Source organism: Nycticebus coucang, chromosome 1 (assembly GCF_027406575.1).
Source record: "Nycticebus coucang isolate mNycCou1 chromosome 1, mNycCou1.pri, whole genome shotgun sequence".
NCBI classification, from domain to species: domain Eukaryota; kingdom Metazoa; phylum Chordata; class Mammalia; order Primates; family Lorisidae; genus Nycticebus; species Nycticebus coucang.
Genome location: NC_069780.1, coordinates 80,029,463 through 80,052,554, shown reverse-complemented (window position 1 = coordinate 80,052,554; position 23,092 = coordinate 80,029,463). Strand labels below are relative to the sequence as shown.

Below are 23,092 nucleotides of genomic sequence, written 5' to 3'. Positions count from 1 at the left end.
CAAGTAAATCAGAACAGACCAAGCCTAGGTACCTAAAGGCCTAAAACTTCATCAGCACAAAGACATGTATTAGAAAACCATACCACAGTATAATGCCAACAGTCAAAATAGAGATACAATTCCTTTTTTCATGGCATGTATTCCCCTAGCTTTGTTATGAGAGTATGGGTTTAGGGAACTGAGAGAAAATAATCATCTCCCTTCACTTCCCAAGAAATTGATACTGTGCTGGAGCTAGAAGAGAACGTGATTTGGGGGAATTGTATAAAATTAAACAGGAAAGAAAATGATAGACTTAAAAGTACTGAAGTACTGAGTCATATAAGACAACTTATTAATAAGAGTAAAACATATCCTCACAAAAGTATTTAAGAATCTGTAATCCATAGCCAGGCATTGCAGTGGGCGCTCGCAGTCCCAGCTACTTGGGAGGCTGAGGCAGAGAACTGCCTAAGCCCAAGAGTTCTGAGGTTGCTGTGAGCTATGATGCCATAGCCCTCTACCGAGGGTGACAAAGCAAGACTGTGTCAAAAAATAAAAAATAAATAAAAAATTTTTTAAAAGAATCTGTAATACATTAATCCAGACAGAATGAACAAGATATTTCAAATTATAATGTTCCTGGTAATAGCCACATATGAAAACCTTTTATTCAAGGGCGGCACCTATGGCTCAAAGAAGTAGGCACCAGCCTCATATGCCGGAGGTGGCGGGTTCAAACCGAGCCCCGGCCAAAAAACTGCAGGAGAAAAAAAAAAAAAAAAAAGAAAAAGAAAACCTTTTATTCAAGAAATAAAACTTAAGAAATGTAAAAGAACTTGGATAAATCCCAATCTTAGATTTTCTATTTTTCTCAAACATCTTTCTTCCCTATCACAGTTTTGAATGCTAAATTTTAGAGGTCCTTATAAAAGTAAATCTCTTATGTTAACATGTATATCATAGAACACAGATTCTGTACCACCCATGTGACCCTTCTAGCTGGTGGCCCACACATACAGTGCTATGCACAATAGAGTCTGCAAAGTAGACAGCAAACGGTCTTGTTATAATGATAGCCGTCCTGGGTGCCTCCACATGACATGCAGGCTCTATAACCAAACTCGGAGTGTTTGCTGTAGTGACAGGCTAAGGTGAATTATCAGTAAGCACTATGTGATTGTCTTACCCTAACGTTAAATAGCAATTCTGCCTCAACCCCACGATTACCACTACTGTTTAGTCCTCAGACGCAAACCATGTAAGCAAAATTTACCTATGAGGCCAAACCTACTCACAAAAATACTGCAAAAACCTAAGAACTGGGTGAAATGATTCTTTTGAGTTTGTTGTTGTTCTTTTGAGACAAGTTTACTTTGTCGCCCATGCTACAGTGCCATGGCATCATAACTCACAGCAATCTCCAACTTCTTGGGCTCAAGTGATTCTCTTGCTTCAGCCTCCCAAGTAGCTGGGACTGCAGGCGCCCGCCACAACAGGCACATTTAGAGATGGGGTCTTGCTCTTGCTCAGGTTGGTCTTGAACTTGTGAACTCAGGTGATCCACCCACCTCAGCCTCCCAAAGTGCTGGGATTACAGGTGTGAGCCACAGCACCCAGCCCCTTCTTTTGAGTTTTGTTTTGTTTTTTTTAAAGAAAAAGAGATTAATGCATATGTATAGAATTTTTACTTACCCATCATCAATTTTTAATAGGCACTGTGCCCAAATGGCTTTGCCATCAACACAGATTCAAGATCAAAACCCAGCCCTGTAACCCTGAGGACATTCCCTGCCTCAGCTTCATCTTCTAGAAAATGGAGTTACTGAATTCACAGCAATCTTATGAGTGAATAAATGAGATACATATACAAACCACTAGGCGCACAGAGTAGGTCCTCACAGGAAGAATTATTTATATTTGTCCATTCACAATTAATGTATTTACTTAGTAAAATGCCACAGTAAATAATTTAGATACCTGTGGAAAACATTCTTCCCACATTAAAGGTGTTAGAAGAAAACTCTTCTTCCTCACTGCTTTGGTTCTGAAACTTTTCTTTCCTGAAACACTTCAAATTCTTTTTGTGTCATTTCCCTCAAAAAAAAGTGTCATTTATTGCATACCACCTTCTACCCTGCTGAAATGTGCCCCAAACCCCGAAAGATAGACAAAAAGTAATTAGGAGAATAAGCCAACACTTTAAATATTGAGACTTTTGATCAGACCAGGTGGAAGCAACACAGCATGTTGGGTTTTATACTGTGCAACATAACATCTTGAATTTTATACTGTGCGACACAACATGTTGGGTTTTATACTTGGGCAACTAGCTTTTAACTACTACAATCTGGACTGGTAGTTTCAGTAGAGCCATGTGGCATTTTCACCTTGGGAGGTCAGGCAGTGAATGGTGGCCCTGTCCAAAGGCAAGTGGCTATTTTTATACAATTGGATGATGCTGGGCCTTAAGTAAATGGCAAGTGGGGCCTGCAGTTCTGGCGCAGGCCCTGAAGCAGGGCCCAGGCATAGCAAAAGTGCAATCTCTATGATGCAGGCTACCATAGCTTGACCTTGAGCAACAGCTTTTACTTAGGCAGGCATGGCTATGGGGAGATTCAGGCTATAAAAGAAAGGGTGTTGTGACAGGCCCTCAAAATAATTAAACATAGTATTACCATACAATAATCCAATTCCACTTCCAGATATACACCCCAAAGTAAAGGCAAGGACTCAAACAGATATTTGTAACCCATATTCTTAGCAGCAATATTCACAAAGGCCAAAGGTGAGGGAAAAATGTCCATCAATGGATGAATGAATAACCAAAACATGATACAGATGCAAGAGAATGTTAGCCTTAAAAAGGAACAAAAATCTAATGCAAGCTAGAACATAAAATGAACCTGAAAAACACTGCATTAGGTGAAATATAAGCCAGACACAAAAATACTGTATGATTCTACTTATGAGAGACCTAGAACAGTCAAATTCATAGAGATAGATAAAGGAACAAGCTGGGCACAATGGCTCATGCCTGTAATCCGAGCACACTGGAAGGCTAAGGTGGGAGGACCACTTGAGTTCAGGAATTCAAGACGAACCTCAGCAAGAGACCTCATCTGTGCTAAAAATAGAAAAATTAGCCAGACATGGGAGGCCGAGGTAGGAGGATTACTTGAATCTGGAAGTTCAAGGTTGCAGTGAGCTAGGCTGACACCACCACACTCTACCCAGGGTGCAAAAGAGCAAGACTCTGACTTAAATAAATGAACAAAAAATAAATAAATTATTTTAAAAAATAAAGAAGAAAATAAACAGTGGTTACCAGGAGCTGAGAGGAGGTGAAAATGAGGAGCTAGAGTTGATGGGTACAGTTTCAGTCTGGGGTGATGAAAAAGTTCTGGAGATGGATGGTGATAATCAATGTATGACAATGTGAACGTATCACACACAAAATATGGTTAAAATGGTCAATTTTGTTTTATGTGCATTTTACCACAAGAGAGAAGGGGCAAGAGGATAACTAGCTAAGAGTTAATATAGAAAAGGAAATCTTGCTGGATAACAGATACAAAATCACAGCTAGAAATAAGGGATAAGTTCTGCATTCCACAGCACTGTGGGTGGTAACTATAGAGTTAACTATAGTTTAGAGCGTATTTTTAAAAAGCGAGAGAAGAGGATTTGGAATGTTCACGAGACCATAAAATGATAAATGCTTAAGATGGTCAATATGCTGGTTACCCAATTTGCTTATTATACATTTACATATATATATCAAAATATCACTCTGTATCCCATACAGAGAGGTACAATTATTACATGTCAACTAAAAATAAAAAGAAAACCTTGAAGACCAGGTTAAAAAGATATAACAGGAGAAATGGAGATACTCTGAGATGTCATTGAGAAGGGATTCAAAATGGGAGAGATGTAACTTTATGCTTATTGGAGCTTTAAAAAACCTAATCAAGGAAGACAGGCGAAATCTCAGCAGTCTCGAATTCCACCCCTCAAAGAAACCAGGATTCAGTTCTAGGAACTATGGAGAAACATACTTTTAAATCCCTCATAGTAACAGCCATTGAGGAGATAGATATACCTTCAAAGACTAAGGTAGCTTTACCCAGGGTTACCCAAACCTGGACAGGCTTATGAGAGGGAAACCATGAGTATAGTAAGTTCAGAACATTATTAGGTAGAGATACAATTACCACTTGTGCCCTAAAGGAGTATGTCTGAGGAATTAGGACGCTGTCAATAAAGGCAGCAAAGAGGAAACCATTTAAGTGGAACCAGGCAGGCTAAGATAAACTGAGGCCAAGACTGACTTAGACATTGGTCTCATAGGACAGTATCTCTTATGTAACATTATTCAATGCAGCAAAGAGAAAAAAGATTTATTTGAACAATAGATGTTTCTAGTAGAACCAGATCTTGATTTTATCTCCCTTGCTTTGGGAGAACTCATCAAAAAAACATCTAAAGGGAAAACATGAGACCAAAAAGTAAAGTTAAAAGAAAAAGAGGGGGAAGAAGAATACAGTAAGTAGTTTATAAAGAAAGAAACCAACACAAGAAGCTGATTAAATTGCTAAAAACTCAACTGAGGCTTCCTAAAAGGAAAAGGGCAACAGTGGAGGGCAAGCAAATCGTGGGATGCAGCCCTCTACTCCAGAACAGAAGGGGCAGCTCGAGCCTGAGAAAGACAGCAAGCACCACACACCCAAGCACCAGGCCGCCAGGCCCTTAAAGACAAGAGCTTCTCGCAACCACAACTTGAACTTTACCTTAGAAGTGAAAACAATGCAGCCTAAAAATATGTACCCTCATATTAATTTGAAATAAAAAAAGTAAAAAATTCACGCCCATAAAACAGTCAGTGATATTCTTCAAAGCCTTTCTATTCAATATTGTGGTCACCTGTTCAGTGTATTTCTAAGCACTAAGGACAGACGTTGTTTCTGTACATATGTTGTTAAATTTGTACTGCTTAAATGAGAATTACCTTTCACAAAATAAATAGATTTACACAAATTCTCAATGTTTTAATTTCAAGTAAACTGGTGTCAAGCTCTATAATTTTAGATATGCTAAAATATTGCATGAGATTTATAAAAAATAAAAGATAAGAATGACTCTGGAGTAATCTGGCATGTGGATAAGGAACACAGGGAGAAAGCTGCTCAAACATGCATCAAATATAAACCTTAGATTGGGAATTCCTCATTCTTGGTCCTGGGAAATTTTTTTTAATCCATTGGCCATAATGAGTTTCGATGAGAGAAATTTTTATTTCTGTTACAATTAACACTCCATGCTGCAATAATAAACACATCTTGATATTGGAACTGTCTAATTCAATAAGGATTTATTTCTTTTAAAAAAAGACAAAAGGGGCGGCGCCTGTGGCTCAAGGAGTAGGGCGCCGGTCCCATATGCCAGAGGTGGCGGGTTCAAAACCAGCCCTGGCCAAAAAAAAAAGACAAAAGCTTCTCAAGAAAGAGTCAACAACTATTCCCCTCCATGAATATACTGAGAAATTCTCCAGTTGAAATAAGTAGGACAAAAAGGGAAAAATCCTCCCTAACAAGTAGCTTCCAGAAACCTCAGTGAGAGGTGCTGGACCACACTGCACACAGATCTCAAGGTCTCCGCCCACAGACTTTGCGGACACCCTTCAGCATGGGAGCACCAGGACCGAGGGCCCACGGCTGGCTCAGAAACCCACATACACAGAAGAGAAGGAAGACCTGGTGGTGCCTGGGCTGCTGCCATACAAATTTCTGAACTCTGAAGGAAGACCAGGGTGCCTCAGGAGCTGCTTGCTGAGAAGGGACGTAATATGCACAAGTGGCTCCTCCCCAATGCCTCCCACCCACCCAAATTAATCTCCAGACTAAAGCTACTCTCTCCCCAGGCATCAAGTGCAAAGGTCTTAGACAACTAAGAGACAGCTCTTAAACAACTGGGGCAGACTAAGGCTAAAACCAAAGTGATGCGCTCTCCATCCTTCTTTCCTCCCACGGGTAAATATGAAGCACTGGGAACAATTCTGCTTAAACTGAAAACTGCCTGGAGAGCTGTGGGGAGGGGTCCCAATTTTGTGGGTGTAGGGTTGATGATTCCTGTGTGTCTTATTAAAATTCTAGACCCAGGGGAGGCTCAGGAGAGACTTAGTGTCGAATTACCATAAATTCTGAAACCTCGGGGAAAGCGCACGCCTTCTAAGAGAGCAAGCTCAGGCTGCGGCCGCACACAGGCACCAAGAACCTCTCTGGTTAAAACAAAGAAAACAAGAAACGAGGGGACTTTAAGGCCAAGATAATTTGGTAACAGGCCTATAACCCTGATTCTGAATTTTAAATTTTTCCCTGAGAATTATTAAAAGAGGAGAAGGTTTACATCCAAAAACTTCTTTTTAAAAGATAAATCATGACTGCACTTTAGCTATGTGCCAGGTATTTCTTCTAAGCTTTTTGTGTGAATTAATTTATTCGACAGCCACCGCAATCCTATCAGGAAGTGCTATCATTATCTATTTTACGAAATAAACTGCGATACGAGATCAGGTAATTTGGGCAAGGTCACTCAAAACTAAGGTTTTAGACAAGCCTCTAGAACGTGTCTTCTTATTCGCCCCCACTACGCTTCTCCATAGTGGGCATCCTTATATGGCCGGTATTTTTTAGTGCCATGTCTTAACGCTGCTATTTAATCCAGCACGGAAGCCCTGATAAACCATACTCGGTATCAGAGCTGAAAAGAAACTGGGACGAGGAAACACACAAGGAAGTGAACTTTCGACCTGGGGGAGGATGTGGCCCCAGAGCGGGTTATTTGTGAATTCATCCACTCTACCTCAGAGCTTTCTAGGGGCACGCTCGACAGGATACCCCAGCAGTCAGAGAGAGCTCAACAGAGAAGGGGGAAGCTTAGCTCTGGGGCAGGAGGAGCGTGTCCAGAAGGTGGAAGTACTGCTCATCTCCTTAGGTCCGATGGGGAGAGAGCACCACAGTCCACAAATGTTATGACAAAAGAACTGTTTCCCTAAATATTCCTGTCCTTTTTCTCAAGCCTTCCTCTTCCCCTCAGCGGTAGAGAGATTACCTAGTAACTGGACAACAGTCGGGCAGGAAGGAGTGAGCAGGGTGGGGGCTACTGGGGAGCTGGTTTCTTTCCTCCTCCTGTCTACCACACCCTTCCCCTTCAGGCTCCAACTTCTCCTCCAGGGGACTACCCCCAACGTCTAACCCAGGGGACACAGGGAGTTAGCAGTCACTGGCTGTCTCACCTCCGCTGATGGCTTATCAAAAACAGAAAGGTGGCTTTACTTCTCTACCTCCTGATTCTTACATGTCCACTGCCTCAGAACTTGGTTAGGTAGCTGGGCATTGTGGTGGGCACCTGTAGTCGCAGCTACTCACGAGGCTGAGCCAAGAGGATCTCTTCAGCCAAGAGTTTGAGGTTGCTGTGAGTTATGATGCCATAGCACTCAACCCAGGACAACAGAGTGAGACTCTTGTCTCAAAAAAAAAAAAAAAACAAAAAGGACTTGGTCAGGAAAAGAGGTGTGTTATTATTAGGCATCTTATAACAAAAACGTCTAATAGGCTCCTATAATAAATGTTTGAAAGAAGTCAAGGGAATATATGTGTGTCTCATAACTTCCTAAATAGCTTATTATAAATTTTCTCCTTTTTAGGACTTAGGTTTCCAAGTATCAATCATACATTTACTACCTGTTGTGCTGGGTGAGAGGGACACACATACTGAACAGTCTGGAACTTACACCTCATACAGGAAAACGCACAACCACAAAGGGGTGTGTGGGTATTACAGTGGGGATCTCTCAGGGGTTTTCAGTAAGGAGCTGGTCAATCCTCCTGGGACGCAAAATAGGAGACAAACACTAAGTTAAAAGAGAGACCAGGAAAATGTGTTCTTACAGTAGCCAAGAGAGCAGAGATTTTAAAGTAAATAGGACCTTTTTGGGGGGAAACCAAACAAAAAATAAATAAATAAACAAGAGGGAAGATAGAAAGCGGAGAGACTCCAGAGTCTAAAACACAAAGGAAGGAAGAAGAACACCCGTGCATCCGGGTATTTTTCTCTTTCCAGAGTCTTCATCAAGCTTCCTTCCTTCCATTCACCAACCCTCCAACTCTCGCCTTCCCACGTGCCCATTACACTGAATCATTCCCACTTGAGACTCTAATGAAAACAAAGAACATCTTTAAAAATGGAGCCATTTCCCTTTTTAAAAAAAGAACTATATTCGTAAGTAGGATGATAGGAAAAAATTAAGTAATGGTATAGACAGGGTACCAATAAAATTCTTATGCAATTTAATGTATGGACACCCTGTATTTACCTAACATATAGTAATAACTTTCCAAAGTGTGATGGTCTATTGTTTTTATGTAAAAAAAGTCAAACAACTTTTATCCTACAATGAAATGTTATTATACACACTACGTTACACACGTATTTGTAGGAATTCTCAGCCATCACGCTCTGAATAGTGTTTAATTCAACTAATTATGTAAGACCATCAGGAAAACAAGACAGCTCTAGAGGCCCTTAACCCTTCCCTGTTCCCTATTTTCCTTCTCCAAATCCTGAATCAGACTTTTGCAACTTATTTGTTAGAGAGAAATGTGCCCCTGTTTCTCCTCTGTCAAACTGAAATCAAAAGGCTTTCCACGTTCTCCTCCCTCACACCAATTTTGCAGCTTCCCGCCCAGACTGCCCCATGTAATTGACAGGGATCAGCACCTAAGAAGGCAAGTAGGTTAACAACTGGGGTACCCTCCCCCCAAGCCTCTCAGGCAGCAGGCAGCCAGGGACAGTGGCCTTTGCCCAACACCTGTCCCTGGAAGACAGGCACAGGGCTGGCCTCATGCACAAGAGTGAAAGCTGTGCCAATTTTAAAAGGTTAGGAACTCCTGGTCTAAAATATATTAGATGTCACACAGAATATCCAGAGATACTCTCTCCTGTACACATCCAGTAACATGATCCCTCAACCCAACCACATACACATTCGGAAAAAATACTGAAGGGAGACAACAACAAAAAAAAAAAAATTTTTTTTTTTTTTTTTTGTTTTTGTTTTTTGAAACAAAGTCTCACTCTGCACCCAGGCTAGAGCACGGTGGTATCATAGCTCACAGCACCTCAAACTCTTGGGCTCTAATGATCCTTCTGCCTCAGCCCCCAGAGTAGCTTGGACTACAAGCATGAGCCACCTCACCAAGCTGAGACAACAAAATTTTAATTACGGTGACTTACCAAGCAAGACTGTCTGTGGTCTTGAGGTTTATTTCCAAGGCTTTCTCTGAGTTTCCCATGTTTTCTTCTAATCACATTATACTTTCTTACAATCCCAAAATATCCTGAAGAGATCTGCTCTCGTTTAGACAGTTTAATAATAGGATGCTGTGTTGAGATACACACACCACAAAACCACCTCTACCTGGTGGAACTGTATGTCATGGATTTTCCTCCAACTTTACAACTTCTCTGAGTTTCCATATTGTTTTCCATTCATGATTACATTTTAATGCTGACATTATTTACAATGATTCCAATAATAATAATTTCTTTTAAATCTCTCAGATAAGCTATGGCTAATCTCACGTGCCCACATCTGGGCCCTCATCTGCCCTAATCTGTATATGCCAGATTCTGAGACAACCTCAAATATTCTGTTTTGCCCAAATCAATCACTGAAACACTCCCCAAATCTCAGTAGCTTGGATCAAATATAGTATTGAAATGTCTTGCTTCCCGGGAGGCTGAGGCAAGAGAATCGCTTAAGCCCAGGGAGTGGAAGGTTGCTGTGAGCTGTGTGAGGCCACGGCACTCTACCAAGGGCCATAAAGTGAGACTCTGTCTCTACAAAAAAAAAAAATCATTTACAATGATTCCAATAATAATAATTTCTTTTAAATCTCTCAGATAAGCTATGGCTAATCTCACGTGCCCACATCTGGGCCCTCATCTGCCCTAATCTGTATATGCCAGATTCTGAGACAACCTCAAATATTCTGTTTTGCCCAAATCAATCACTGAAACACTCCCCAAATCTCAGTAGCTTGGATCAAATATAGTATTGAAATGTCTTGCTTCCCGGGAGGCTGAGGCAAGAGAATCGCTTAAGCCCAGGAGTGGAAGGTTGCTGTGAGCTGTGTGAGGCCACGGCACTCTACCAAGGGCCATAAAGTGAGACTCTGTCTCTACAAAAAAAAAAAAACAAACAAACAAAAAAAAAAAAAAGAAATGTCTTGCTTCCTCATGAGCCTGATGCAACTATATTTACATGTTATAGCCTACCATGTATTTACAGTTACAATCACATAGTCTGGTCTAGTTTATCTACTATTCACTTGTCGGACATTTCCACACAGGCATTGCATGACAATTTGGAAAAACTACTTAAATATTCTATTCTGTTGATATACTGAAATTTATCAAATCCTTTTTCTACTATTTGGCATAATAAAACGCTGCAAAGAACATTTCATCTGCATTATCTCTCCTGGATCACGAATTACTAAATTAAGTATGAAAATCATTATGACATTTACTCTATTAGGGAAAAATTAAAGCATGCTGAGCTAGCTTTGCCAAGGATCCGAATGAGCCCATACTACAAGAAATGGGATATTCTTGTTAATTATTCCTTAACTCTGTTGTCAACCTTCACCAAGTAACTTTAACTCTAAGTCCATTCTACAATGTCTAAAATAAGAATAAGATCACCTGTCCTGATAGTAAATCTGCTGAAGGTCAAACTGGTTGATGTAGTTAAAAGGTAAAGTTATACAAACCTCAGATGTTACAACTAGTGGACAAGCTATTTGGGGATCTCAACTCACGATTCCCAATGACTTCATCTATCTATTAAAAACTCTGGGAGTCCTCAATGTACTAAACACTAAGTTGATAATGAGATTATAAAAATAAAAAAGCAGCAGGCCCTGTCCTGCATAGCCTCATGGAAAAGGAGGGGAGAGAGATGACCCAAGACTCTACAGGTTAAGATGGGGTCTGGACCTACAGCACAGGTGTCAGGGGAGGCACAACCTGAACTAGGTCTTGAGGAATGGAACTAGAAGAATAATCAGAATGAGATGAAAGCTTATGAAGGTGAAATAGCTTGAAAAAATGACAGCATGTTCTGGGAATGATGAGAGGTTTATGAGATCAGAGTTCAGCAGAGAAGGCTAGGAACTCTGAGCCTGGAGAGAGAAACTGGACCCAGGTTAGGAAGGACCTTATATGCCCAAGCTAAGGAGCTTAGACTTTACACTGTGTACAAGAGGGTACTTGGCTAACCCAGTTAATTAGGGAAATAACATCCAGTTTTGTTTAAGAAGACACCACAGCAGCAGAGTGACAGGTGAAGTGGAGTGTAAAAAAATAACTAGGAGAATAACCCAGGTAATGATGACAAGACTGCAACAAAAGCAGATTTCCCTTCAGATCCGCTGCAAAGGGACTTTTCCTCTGCCAGGAATTCCCACTTTGTGAAGGTAAAAATAAAAAAGAAGAAGGATCAAATGAAAAAGTTTAAAAAGAAAAAAGGGATTTTAACTCCCCATGTTACTGTTAAGCATGAGGTCCATGCTGTTTTAGCCCATGTGGTCTCCTATAATAAAATACTTAGACTGGGCAATTTATAAACAATGGAAATGTATTGCTCATAGTTCTGGAGGCTAAGATGCCCAAGATCAAGGCACCAGGATATTTGGTGTCTGGAGAGGGGCCATTCCTCATAGATGATACCTTCTATGTGTCCTCAGGCGGCCAACACGCTCCCTCAGGCCTCTAAGAGCACCACAATCTCATCATGAGAGCACCATTCTCATGACCTATTCACCTCTCAAAGACCCCACTGTTAATACTACTGCACTGGGGAACAGATTTCAGCATATGAATTTTGCAGGGGACGCAAACTCTCAGGCCATAACTATGTTCTTCACAAAAGCAGGTACACAGGTGCAGCAAAGATTTATACCCTCTACTTCACTGATTCCTGTTTCAATTCTAGGCCAGCAAGAATTTAAACAGAAGAAAAATCACCCCAATACTCTTGTTTCCAGCAGAAGAGAGTAAGCCATTTAATCCAACTGAATAGGAAAATTGCAAACATGAGCTATGAATGGATAATACACAAATACAAAGGACCAAAATGAGCTCATACTACAAAAAACAACATAGTACTAGTAATTATTCACTGCTACTCCAGTTTATTTAATGAAAAAGACAAATTTTTTGTAACTCAGAAAAACAAACTGGGATATTGAATTCAGTATTCATAGTAAGAGGGCAGAACAAATTATGATCTAAATGATATAAATACAGTTTTCCCCTGTTAATAAAAACAAGATCAAATAAAATACACTTTTGTTTGTCCATTATTCTTAAATATATATATTTTTTTAGAAGAGGAGGACAAAATATCAAATAATGTCCTTTTCAGAAGGCTTTGTTTTCTTTTTTTAATCAGGGATCCAGAATTAAATTTATCTTTCTTTTTTCTCTTAATTTTTTTTATTAAATAACTGTGTATGTACATTAATGCATTTATGGGGTACAATGTGCTGACTTTATATACAATTTGGAATGCTTACATCAAACTGGTTAACAGTAAAGTTATACTTTCTGATTTTGCGTTAAGCTCCATAGCAGGTGCCTTACATGGGCACGTGCTCACTTGTAACAAAAGGCAGTGTTGCTCGGTGGAAAGAACATGGCTTTTGCATCAGACAGACATGGGTATGAAACTGGCTTTTTGACTTCATGTAAGCAACTTTTCCTCCAGCTTGTATCCCTTGAAAAACACCCATTTTTTGAACATTATTTAAACCTGACTCTTGTCACAACTATATAAATCTTTTAATAGCTTAGGAAAGAACAGGACCAACTGCTGCCACAGAGCATCCTTAAGAGGTAATTCGTAGCAAGCCGCAGGACAGGAGAGCCAAGGTGCTCTGATTACATAAAATTTCTAGCTGCTACCTTAGAAAGCAATTTTAAGGAAGTATGAGGAAAGACCAGTGATAGTCCCCTCCATCTGAAAAACTCAACTTGGCTAGCTGATCCCCAGTGAAAAGGCCTCCTCTGACCTCTATCAACACTGACTTCTCCAAACAGATGTAAAGCTGACACTCAGGCAACTGAACCCCAAGTTTTGAGAATGTCCCTACTCATATATCCTTTTCTAGCACGCTCTCTAAACCTTCCTTGAATCTATGTATATTACTGTAAAATCTTATCTGTTAAGAATTGTTGAGCCATCTCCTATTTGGCATCATGGCTGCCCTCAGACCTCTATGAAGCCAAAGATCATCAAAAGAAGACCAAGAAGTTTATCCAGTACTAGTCAGACAGGTATGTCAAAATTACGTGTAACTGGCATAAACCCAGAGGTACTGACAACAGGGTTTGGAGAAGATTCCGAGGCCAGATCTTGATGCCCAACACTGGTTACAGGAGCAACAAGAAAACAAAACATACGCTGCCCAGTGGTTTCCAGAAGTTCCTCGTCCATAACATCAAGGAGCTGAAAGTGCTGCTGGTGTGCAACAAATCTTACTGTGCAGAGCCAGGCTCCGCAGCGAAGAAAATGAATAGACAGCTCGTGTGTACATTTTATTTGTGTTTAAATAAACCATAAAAACTGCAAAAAAAGGAAAAAAAATGGTCTAGGGCCAGCAAGGCAGTCTGGGTGGCAGAGGTGTTTGAGCTCAGGAGTTTGAGATCAGCCTGAACGACAGTGAGACCCCATCTCTACTACAAACAGAAAATCTAGCCCAACACTGCAGCAGGTGCCAGGAGTCTCAGCTACTCGGGAGGCTGAGGCAAGAGAGTCGCTTGAGCCCAAGAGTTTGAGGTTGTTGTGAGCTATGATGCCAGGGCACTCTACCAAGGGTGACAAAGTGAAACTCTGTCTTTAAAAAAAAAAAAACAACAAAGTTTTTTGACAAAGTTGTGGAAAACCTGAATCCTGGAATACACACAAATATTGCTGGTGGGATTGTAAAATAATGCAGCAACTGGAGAAGACAGTATGACAGTTCCTCAAAATGTTAAAACATAGAATTACCATACACATAGGACCCAGCAAAAGTCCACTCATACGTATACATTCAAGAGAAGAGAAAAAATAGGTCCACACAAACTTGCACATGAATATTCACAGCAAAAACGTAGAAACATCCCAAATGTCCAACTGATGAATGGTTTAACAAAATATGGTATGTCCACACAAAACTATATTCTTTGGCAATAGAAAGGAATGAAAGACATGAATGAAAAAAAAATTCTTTTATGTTTTTAAAAACACAGTCTCCCCTCTGTCACCCTGAGTATAGTCCTGTGGCACCTAGTTCACGGCAACCTCAAACTCTTGGGATTGTGTGATTCTCCTGCCTCAACCTATAGGCACCCGCCACAGCACCAGACTAATTTTTCTATTTTTAGTAGAGACAGGCTGGTCTTGCACTCCTAACCTCAAACAATCCACCCATCTCAGCCCCCTAGAGTGCTAAGAATAAGGCATGAGCTATCTCGCCCAGCTACGTGGGTAAAACTTGAAAACATGCTGAGGGAAAGAAGCAATCACTAAAGACCACATATTTCATTTATTTGCAATGTTCAAAACAGACAAATCCTCTGAGACAGAAAATAGGGGAATGAAGCAATAAAAATGTTCTAAAATTAGACAGTGGCGGTGGTTGTACACGTCCGTGGATACAGTAAAAACCATTGAATGGTACACTTTAAATGAGTAGATTTCATGGTATGTGAATTATATCTCAATAAAGCTATCTATAAAAAATTGAATAAAAACAAAAAAGAAATTGCGAGTTTGGTATTTGCTAAAGTAAAAACAATGATTAAGAAAAGCCAAGTCACCACCAAAGTAGGCCACGGGGCAGGCAGCAACAGAAACCTGCTCCCAGGAGACCGTCGCAGAGCAGGCCCAGGATCCTGGCCGAGGTGCAGGGAGCCCAGCATAAAGCTCCATCAGTCTCTGCTTTCCTGGAGCTGCAATTCCATAGAGGGAAGGGAAGAGTGGCAAGGTCACCACATCACATGGAGCTGGGATTACTCAATGGAGAGAAACGCTCTCTGGGGAAGGAGCAGAATCCTACAGTCTAACAAACTCCTAAACCAGAATGCGGACAGAGGGCAAGATGCCCCGAAAAGCCCAAACTTGGGCTAAAAAGGAAAGATGAAATAAGAGTTTATTGTTTAAAACAAAAAAAGTGCTGGGGGCGGGAGTGTTTGAAAAAACTACAGACACAAGGAACCTGTGACAAGGATGAAAATGTGACATGCTGGCAAGCAGATGAAAGCTCATGTGGCCGTGAGGAAGAGAGCAAATTGGGATGCAGGGGCCTGAGGGAAGCAGCGGCCACCACACACACCTCACGGCCACCATCAGGAGTGAGTTGAAATCCTAAGACCTGGAAAAATGCACTGAAAGGTTTTAGGTAGGTGATTCACATGGACCAACTTACATTTTGGGGGGGAAAGATATGGAAAAAACAAGGTAAGACTGGGTGGGGTGGCTCACACTTATAATCCTAGCACTCTGGAAGGCCAAGGCGGGTGGATCACCTGAGCACACAGGTTTGAGACCAGCCTGACCTAGAGTGAGATCCCGCCTCTAAAAATATCTGGGCGTTGTGGTGGGCACCTATAGTCCCAGCTACTCACGAGGCTGACACGAGAGAACCACTTTAGCCTAAGAGTTTGAGGTTGCTGTGAGCTACAATGCCACAGCACTCTACCAAGGGCAACAAAGTGAGACCCTGTCTCAAAAAAAAAGAAAAAAGAAAAAAGTTGATGCTGGCAGACCTGTCAACAGGGCTACTACAACTGGCCAGAGGAAAGGGGAAGGAAAGGGGAGGATGGCCTAGACCCAGGAAAAGGAAACTGGTGTCATGGGAAGTGGTTAACAGCAAGCTACTCTAGCATTCTGTGAAGCCTGCACAGTCAGTCTCCTTTCTCTTCATTTCACATATCCTTTAATTAACCCCCAACAACTCAGGTAATCTGAAAACTTGTCTCCGTACCAATACTTAGATCCCCACTGATATGGCATCTGTCACTCTGAGCTCCCACCCTCAATCACCAGAAAAACACAGCCATTCTCAGCTGCCCTGCTTTGCTGAAGGATAACCTGAGAAAAGCCTGAAAATGTTCGTTTGCTGAAATCCACACTGCCAGCATATGCAAATTAAACTGACTCCAGCCCTTTCCTAGCCCTTCTCCAAAGATGCAAATTAGATCCCATTAGTCCCCTGCTTAAAACCTTTCAGTATGCCCCCTGGTTTTAGAATTTAAACCAAGTCCAAATTTTCAAATTAAAACTTCCTTAAAATTCTGGGAGGAGGGGTATTTAATGTTAAAAATCCCTAAGAAATGGCTTGGCACCTGTAGCTCAAGAGGCTAAGGCACCGGCCACATACACAGAGGCTGGTGGTTCGAATCCAGCACCGGCCATGTACACAGAGGCTGGTGGTTCGAATCCAGCCCAGGCCCACCAAACGACAATGACAACTATAACCAAATAATAGCCGGGCATTGTGGCAGGCGCCTGTAGTCCCAGCTACTTGAAAGGATGAGGCAAAAGAATCGCTTGGGCCCAGGAGTTGGAGGTTGCTGTGAGCTGTGGAATGCCACGGCACTCTACCGAGGGCCATAAAGTGAAACTCTGTCTCTACAAAAAAAAAAAAGAAAAAAACAATTTTTTTTTAATTATCATTATACATCTACTACAATATCAAAAACCTTTCTTCCCACTAAGCCACAGCCAGGGAGGACTATGAACAGGAGAGAAGAGAGAAAGTAAGACACCCTTGGAGGGGTGTCACTATGTGGACCGCAAGGCTTACTCTTGGTCTTCCTGAAGAGTAACCTAGCTCGAGTTCACAAGCCCTACAAAATGTTTCATAGTTTGACTATAGATTGCTCCCCTTAATGAAATGTACCCCCAAGGAAACAGATGATTCAAAATGGAAAAAAAGGAACTCATAAAATAGGTACATGGCCTCCTAGCAATAATAGTAATGAAAAATGGGAAGTATTTCAAATGGCCAACAACAGGATTAAATACACTTTGGAATATCAACACTGTAACCCTACAGCCATACAGCCATTAGAAAGAGATTATGTGAGGCCAGGTGTAGTTGTTCACACCTGCAATCCTCACACTCTGGGAGGCCCAGGTAGGAGGATCTCTTGAGCTCAGGAGTTCTAGACCAGCCTTAGCAAGAGCAAGACTCCATCTTTACTAAAAATAGAGTCTATAGAGGGGAACTATAGTCCCAGCTACTGGGAGGCTGAGGCAGGAGCATCCCTTACACCAGAAGTTTGAGGTTACTGTGAGCTAGGCTGACACATCAGCACTCTAGCAAAGATGACAGAGTGAGACTGTCTCGAAAGAAAGTTATTATGTGGATTCCACTGACAATTTACATATGTATAGTATTTTTATAAATACATCAGGATTTTTTCAAAAAGCAGAAAACAGTAAAACCCAATTCTGAGTATGTAAAAAGGGCTGTACACACTCTGCAAAAGATATATAAATGGAGAGGGTTACAAAGTATAGTGTCTACTAGCATTCAAAGTGAATCTATTAAAATGACCTGCATTTGTGACAGCTGAATGCTCTGGACTTGAGGAAGCAGAAAATAAGCATTTGGTAGCTGTTTTGCAGACCCTTCTGCAGAGATTCTGCGAGTGCCAATTCCAGATACCTGCAGAAAAAGAAAGAATTGTTCCTCTGCATTTTAAAACACATTTGCCATAATCCTAAAATATCCCTTCAAAGGAAATTCGTATTTATCACTATCACCTTCAAGACTCTACCAATCCAATTATTTCATTACTCTTCATCTACAAAAAACTCAATGAATATTTCAGTATTTGAGTTGTTGTTTCTCCTTGTAGCAAATCTTTTGTAGTAGGTGACTCTTCTGATACAGGACCACCTGTTTAATGGGCTCCAATAAGAATTAACTACAAAAAAGACTGATCTTAGCACTTAAATTACTTGATGCTACATCCTGTTAAAGATGTCACTATTCCCACTTAAAGTAAAAGATTCCTAACTACTTTTGTGAACTCCACCACCAAGATTCTTCATGCTCCCTTCCTAGTACCTTGATATGAATATTGAGCTCCCTGGGAACTGGCCCCCAAGTATACAATCAATGTCTCCTGATGAGCAATAGTCCTGAGCCAAACTGGGAAAGGAGGGGAAATCACCACAGGTTATCCTTATAGCTAACAGTCCCCTCCCTCTGAGCCCGTTTGCAAGGTGAGAGCCACAGCTGCTAGAAGCCTGCTATACAGGATTGTATACTAGCAAACTTGCATGATAGACTTGTTTTGTTCCAATACGTTTCAAAGATCCATGACAGAGACAGAGCTCTGTAGTCTGTACTGAGGACAGGTAACTGTGGCAGGTCAGGCAGAAAAGGTAAATGCTGATGTGTTTAACATCACTAACCACCTTCTATGGTAATGACATAAACCAGGTGGAAACATTTTCAAGTCTTTTTCAAAATATCCAAACCCCTGTCTGTTAAGTCAACAACCAAATTATGTGACAAAGGAAAAAGTTACTCACATGATAGGAAAGGACTCCATATGAAGAGGTATTAATAAATAAAGAACTTTCAATGCTTCCTTCTTCTGTAGGTAAGAAAATAATTCTGAAGGAAGTTTTCCCCATGGCTGGAATTACCTGAAAGGCAGGTACCCAATTAGCTACTCAGAATGGCCTCGTTGATATACTGTCCTTCATAGACTTTCTTTTTGACAATTTCTATTAACAGATATTCTGTACCCTTGATTTATCAGTATCATAAATCCACGAAAATCCCCAAACTGATCAGCATCTAACAAACTAAAAGGATATATCAAAGAACACCAACTTCAGGGCCAGGCTGTCACTAAGCCCTTTTGCTTCAGAAGGGACTCAAGTCTCACATCTTTCCTTTCCCTCTTATTCCACACCCACATATCCAAGTATCTCTAACATGGTTCTCTCGGTACTCAAATACAGAGGACAACCAACGTGCAAACATGTTGATATGTAATAAAAGTCAAGGACCGGGTGGCGCCTGTGGCTCAAGGAGTAGGGCGCCGGTCCCATATGCAGGAGGTGGTAGGTTCAAACATAGCCCTGGCCAAAAACCACAAAAAAAAAAAAAAAAAAGTCAAGGACAATGTTTATCCGGAATGTCATAGGCCAGTGTTTTCCAACCTTTTTTTAAATCTCATGGCACACTTGAACCTACAGTTCAACTTCCACATCACAAGTTAAATTATGTCGAACCAAAAAAAGGAGTAAAAAGAAGAATATACTGACTGTACTTTGAACTTCTTTTGAAAATAATTTAATTAATGATCTTTAAAGTTTTTCACAGCACATTGGTTGAAAATCATGGTCATAAACCAAATATTAGCCTTCCCTTCTCCTATCCTTAGTCCCAATATTTTTTTTTAAAGTCCATTGTATCAGGCAGACATACTGAACAAAATAAATAAAAATCGACTAGCGATTAGGATCTTCATGAAAAGTTAAAGATCACTTAAATTAAACCTATTAGACAACTAGGGTTTTGAGCTCTCTGTTACGGTGCAAATGGAGAAAAGAGCTCTAACTTTCTTAGTAAGTTCAGAGATGCGAGAGGTCACAACTATAAACTTGTGTTAGTTACTAACTGCTCCAGCATTTGTAGTCATTTCAAGGCAAATAGCACGAACTTTCTTTAGCTATGACACAGCTGTGTTAAATACACATACGTGACTACTTGGTTTAGACTCTTCAAGCTTTTTTTCTCCAGGTAGATATCCAGAGCTACTGGAATTATAAAAATGAACTGAACAAGCAAATGCTAAAGCAAACAGACAGAAGGAAAAGGTTTGGGTAGCAGAGAAAGGGGAGACAGGGAGCAGAAAGTTAAAGCTCCAGGCCAAAGAAAGCAAGAAAACCTGGCAGCCTGCCATCGCACAGTTTCCAGGAGGACATCAACACTCACCCTGCAAGGAACAGGAGGTATGTGGAAGTGTCCAGCGGCTGTAAACACTGAATTCACCACCACCTCACTATCCCTGCTAGGGTTATAAGCATAGAGAACCTTTGCTGCAGGATGTCCCAAGAACCTAAGAGGGGAGACAGAGAAAAACCAATGTACTGTGAGGTTATAAATAGTACTAACGCATACACATATTTATATAGTATGTATACAATATACACAGGCATTTTTAAATCCAGAAGGCTGTTGATGTGCATCACGAAGTTAAAAACAATTATTAAATCCTGTTCGTAATAAAACATTTCATCCACAACAATCAAAAATCATAAAAGAAAAAACAACTTTCTTTTATAAGACTTATGCCAACACACAGTAGCCTAAGGTTCCTTATGGTTCCTGTGTTATAAGAATTCAACACTTCTAGGCCATTAAATGCTTGCAAAGAAAGCACATATTGGCACTTAACTAACACTTCTCCCACATGGGGGTCTAATTCAAATAAAAATATGTTTAGATAAGAAACTGTTCTCATAGAAAACCCCAATTTTCTTAAGGTTTGCTTTCTGAGTAAATTTAAAGAGGCTTTTTGGAGGAATGTACTTTCAGCTCATAACCAGACTTTATTTTATTAGGTCTTATAAGAAGAAAACTTAACTGTAGCTAAAGGCTGTTCTCCTAAGAAAAATGAAACCCCAGCAGCATTGGTGGCACTGCTTCGTATCTATTTAAATTATAAACCTTTCAGAAAACTCCGATGGAAGTTGTGGCTCCTCCCTCTACAAACATACACTTATAAAAAGTTTTAAATACTCTATAATTTCAAAACCTTCCACAAACCGGCTCGGCGCCTGTAGCTCAGCAGCTATGGCACCAGTCACATACACCAGAGCTGGTGGGTTCAAACCCAGCCCGGGCCTGCCAAACAACAATGACAACTACAACCAAAAAACAAACAAACAAACAAACAAACAAAAAACAGTAAATAGTCGGGCATTGTGGTGGGCACCTGTAGTCCTAGCTATGTGGGAGGCTGAGGCAAGAGAATTGCGTAAGCCCAAGAGTTTGAGGTTGCTGTGAGCTGTGATGCTACAGCCCTCTACCAATGGCGACATAGTGAGATTCTGTCTCAAAAAAAAAAAAACCTTCCACAAACCTCAAAATAAAAATATGCTCTATGGTAAACATACTAATTCATGAAGGCCTAAATGCCAGTTCTTTTCAGCAGCACTCTTCACCTCTGTGTCACCCCTGACAATGGAGCTGCCTAGAGAGTTCCCTCTCTAGACAGGTGTCGAACTGGGCGCCTGTACTCCCAGCTACTCAGGAGGCAGAGGCAAGAGGATCTCTTGAGCCTGAGAGGTTGAGGTTGCTGTGAGCTATGACACCATAGCACTCTGCCCAGGGTGACAAAGTGAGACTCTGTCTCAAAAAAAAAAAAAAAAAATCATGAATTTTCCTCTACTCACTTAAACCTCACTCCTACTACCCAATACCAAAGTCTGTCTAGTTCAGTTATGTCATGATGAATAGGGCAGCAGTAAAAATTTCACTGAAATCATTTCAGTGAAAGAAAAAAAAAAAAAATTTTTTTTTTTTTTCTTTCACTGTGAGACCACAGCACTCTGCCGAGGGTGCTGTAGCCTCATAGCTTAAAGCAATCTCAAAATCTTGGAGTCAGGCAATCCTCTTGCCTCAGCCTCCCCAGTAGCTGGGACTACAGGTGCCCACTAAAAGGCCCAGCCATTTTTTAGAGATGGGGTCTCAATCTAGCTCAGGCTGGTCTCAAACTTGTAAGCTCAATCAATCCACCCGCCTCAGCCTCCCAAAGTGCTAGTCAATGAAATTTTTCACAGAAAAAATTTTAATACCCTCAGTGGCAAAGACCCAAATACACAGTTGTCTTCAGTATGCCCCAGAAATAAAACTGTATTCTAATTCAAACCAACAAAAAACCTCATTGTTTTTTATTTGATTCCCATTTTTCTGATATTGAAAATGTGTGCTTGAGGAAAAACTAAAATGCATGCTGCTTTCCTTATACACAATGGGATTTCCAAAATGCTTATTACTGCTTATTATCAAATCCTTAGAATTGTCCTTTTTAGCTTTCACTCCTAATTACTAGTCTTAACAAAAAGTTTATAACATCCAATGTACATTTCAAAACATAAATTCTTTACTTCCAGATACGAATAAAATGCACATCAATGTGATTAAAACCTTGATTTTTTTAATGTTCTTCAATACAATTTTTCAAAGGAAAAAAAGCTGTTTACACTACCATACACATCAGGAGTCACCTCAGTAAGTCCTACCTCAGAGGAGTGAGCTCCTATTTGCCTTTCTTCCCAGTTTTAAATTAAGCAAATAAAGACTTGTGTGGTTTTAGATTTCAAGTGACTGATATAAATCAATCATCAAAGTCATTAATACTTATTAATACTCAAGCTTTATATCCCATTGACATAACCAAAACACAAGACTTTTGGTTTCAAAGAATGCGAATGTCTATGAGATAAATACTTTAGAAAATGACACTGCAAAACTGCCAAGCTACAGAGCTCCATCCAGTCGAAACCTGACCAGATCTCAGAGAGAATGCTCGCTGGAACCTAGTTACCATGTGCTATTTTTGGTCTTATTTTTTTTATTCTATTTTTAAGCATGTTATGAGGATATGAATTTCCTTCACTAGTGACAACTGGAAGATACTCTATTAATTTAATACTACAAAAGAATGATTAGAATTTCTTATGAATGAGGAGCACTTTTAATTTCAGGACCAGCAGACTATTAACCCTTAAAAGAAGCCCTAAGAAGCAAGCATGAATCAATTGAGTAACTTGATCCTGATTTTGCATTCTAGAGGGAACCCAAAGCTATGGAAAGGGATGCTCAAGGTCAACATCGAAATAAACAACAGCAAAAGGTGAACTAGGGCAGCAAGGAAATCCGGAGAACTCTCCAGCTAAAAGTTTTACTCTAATGCCTATGATTTGTGCCATTTGTTAGAAGTAAGGTTAAACAACTAATTTTAG

The 23,092-nt window shown here is 40.5% G+C and overlaps 1 protein-coding gene across 4 annotated transcripts in view; it reads right to left on the bottom strand.

The window, feature by feature from the left end:
- TMEM131L (transmembrane 131 like) overlaps positions 1-23,092 on the bottom strand; it is a 172,376-nt gene that overhangs the window by 66,118 nt on the left and 83,166 nt on the right. For all 4 annotated transcript variants that reach the window (XM_053583183.1, XM_053583193.1, XM_053583202.1 and 1 more), the window contains 3 exons: positions 20,058-20,181; positions 18,641-18,757; positions 17,655-17,765 (listed from right to left, as the gene is read on the bottom strand). In XM_053583183.1, the coding sequence (XP_053439158.1) occupies positions 17,655-17,765; positions 18,641-18,757; positions 20,058-20,181 (352 nt within the window). The remainder of the gene's footprint in view (positions 1-17,654; positions 17,766-18,640; positions 18,758-20,057; positions 20,182-23,092) is intronic.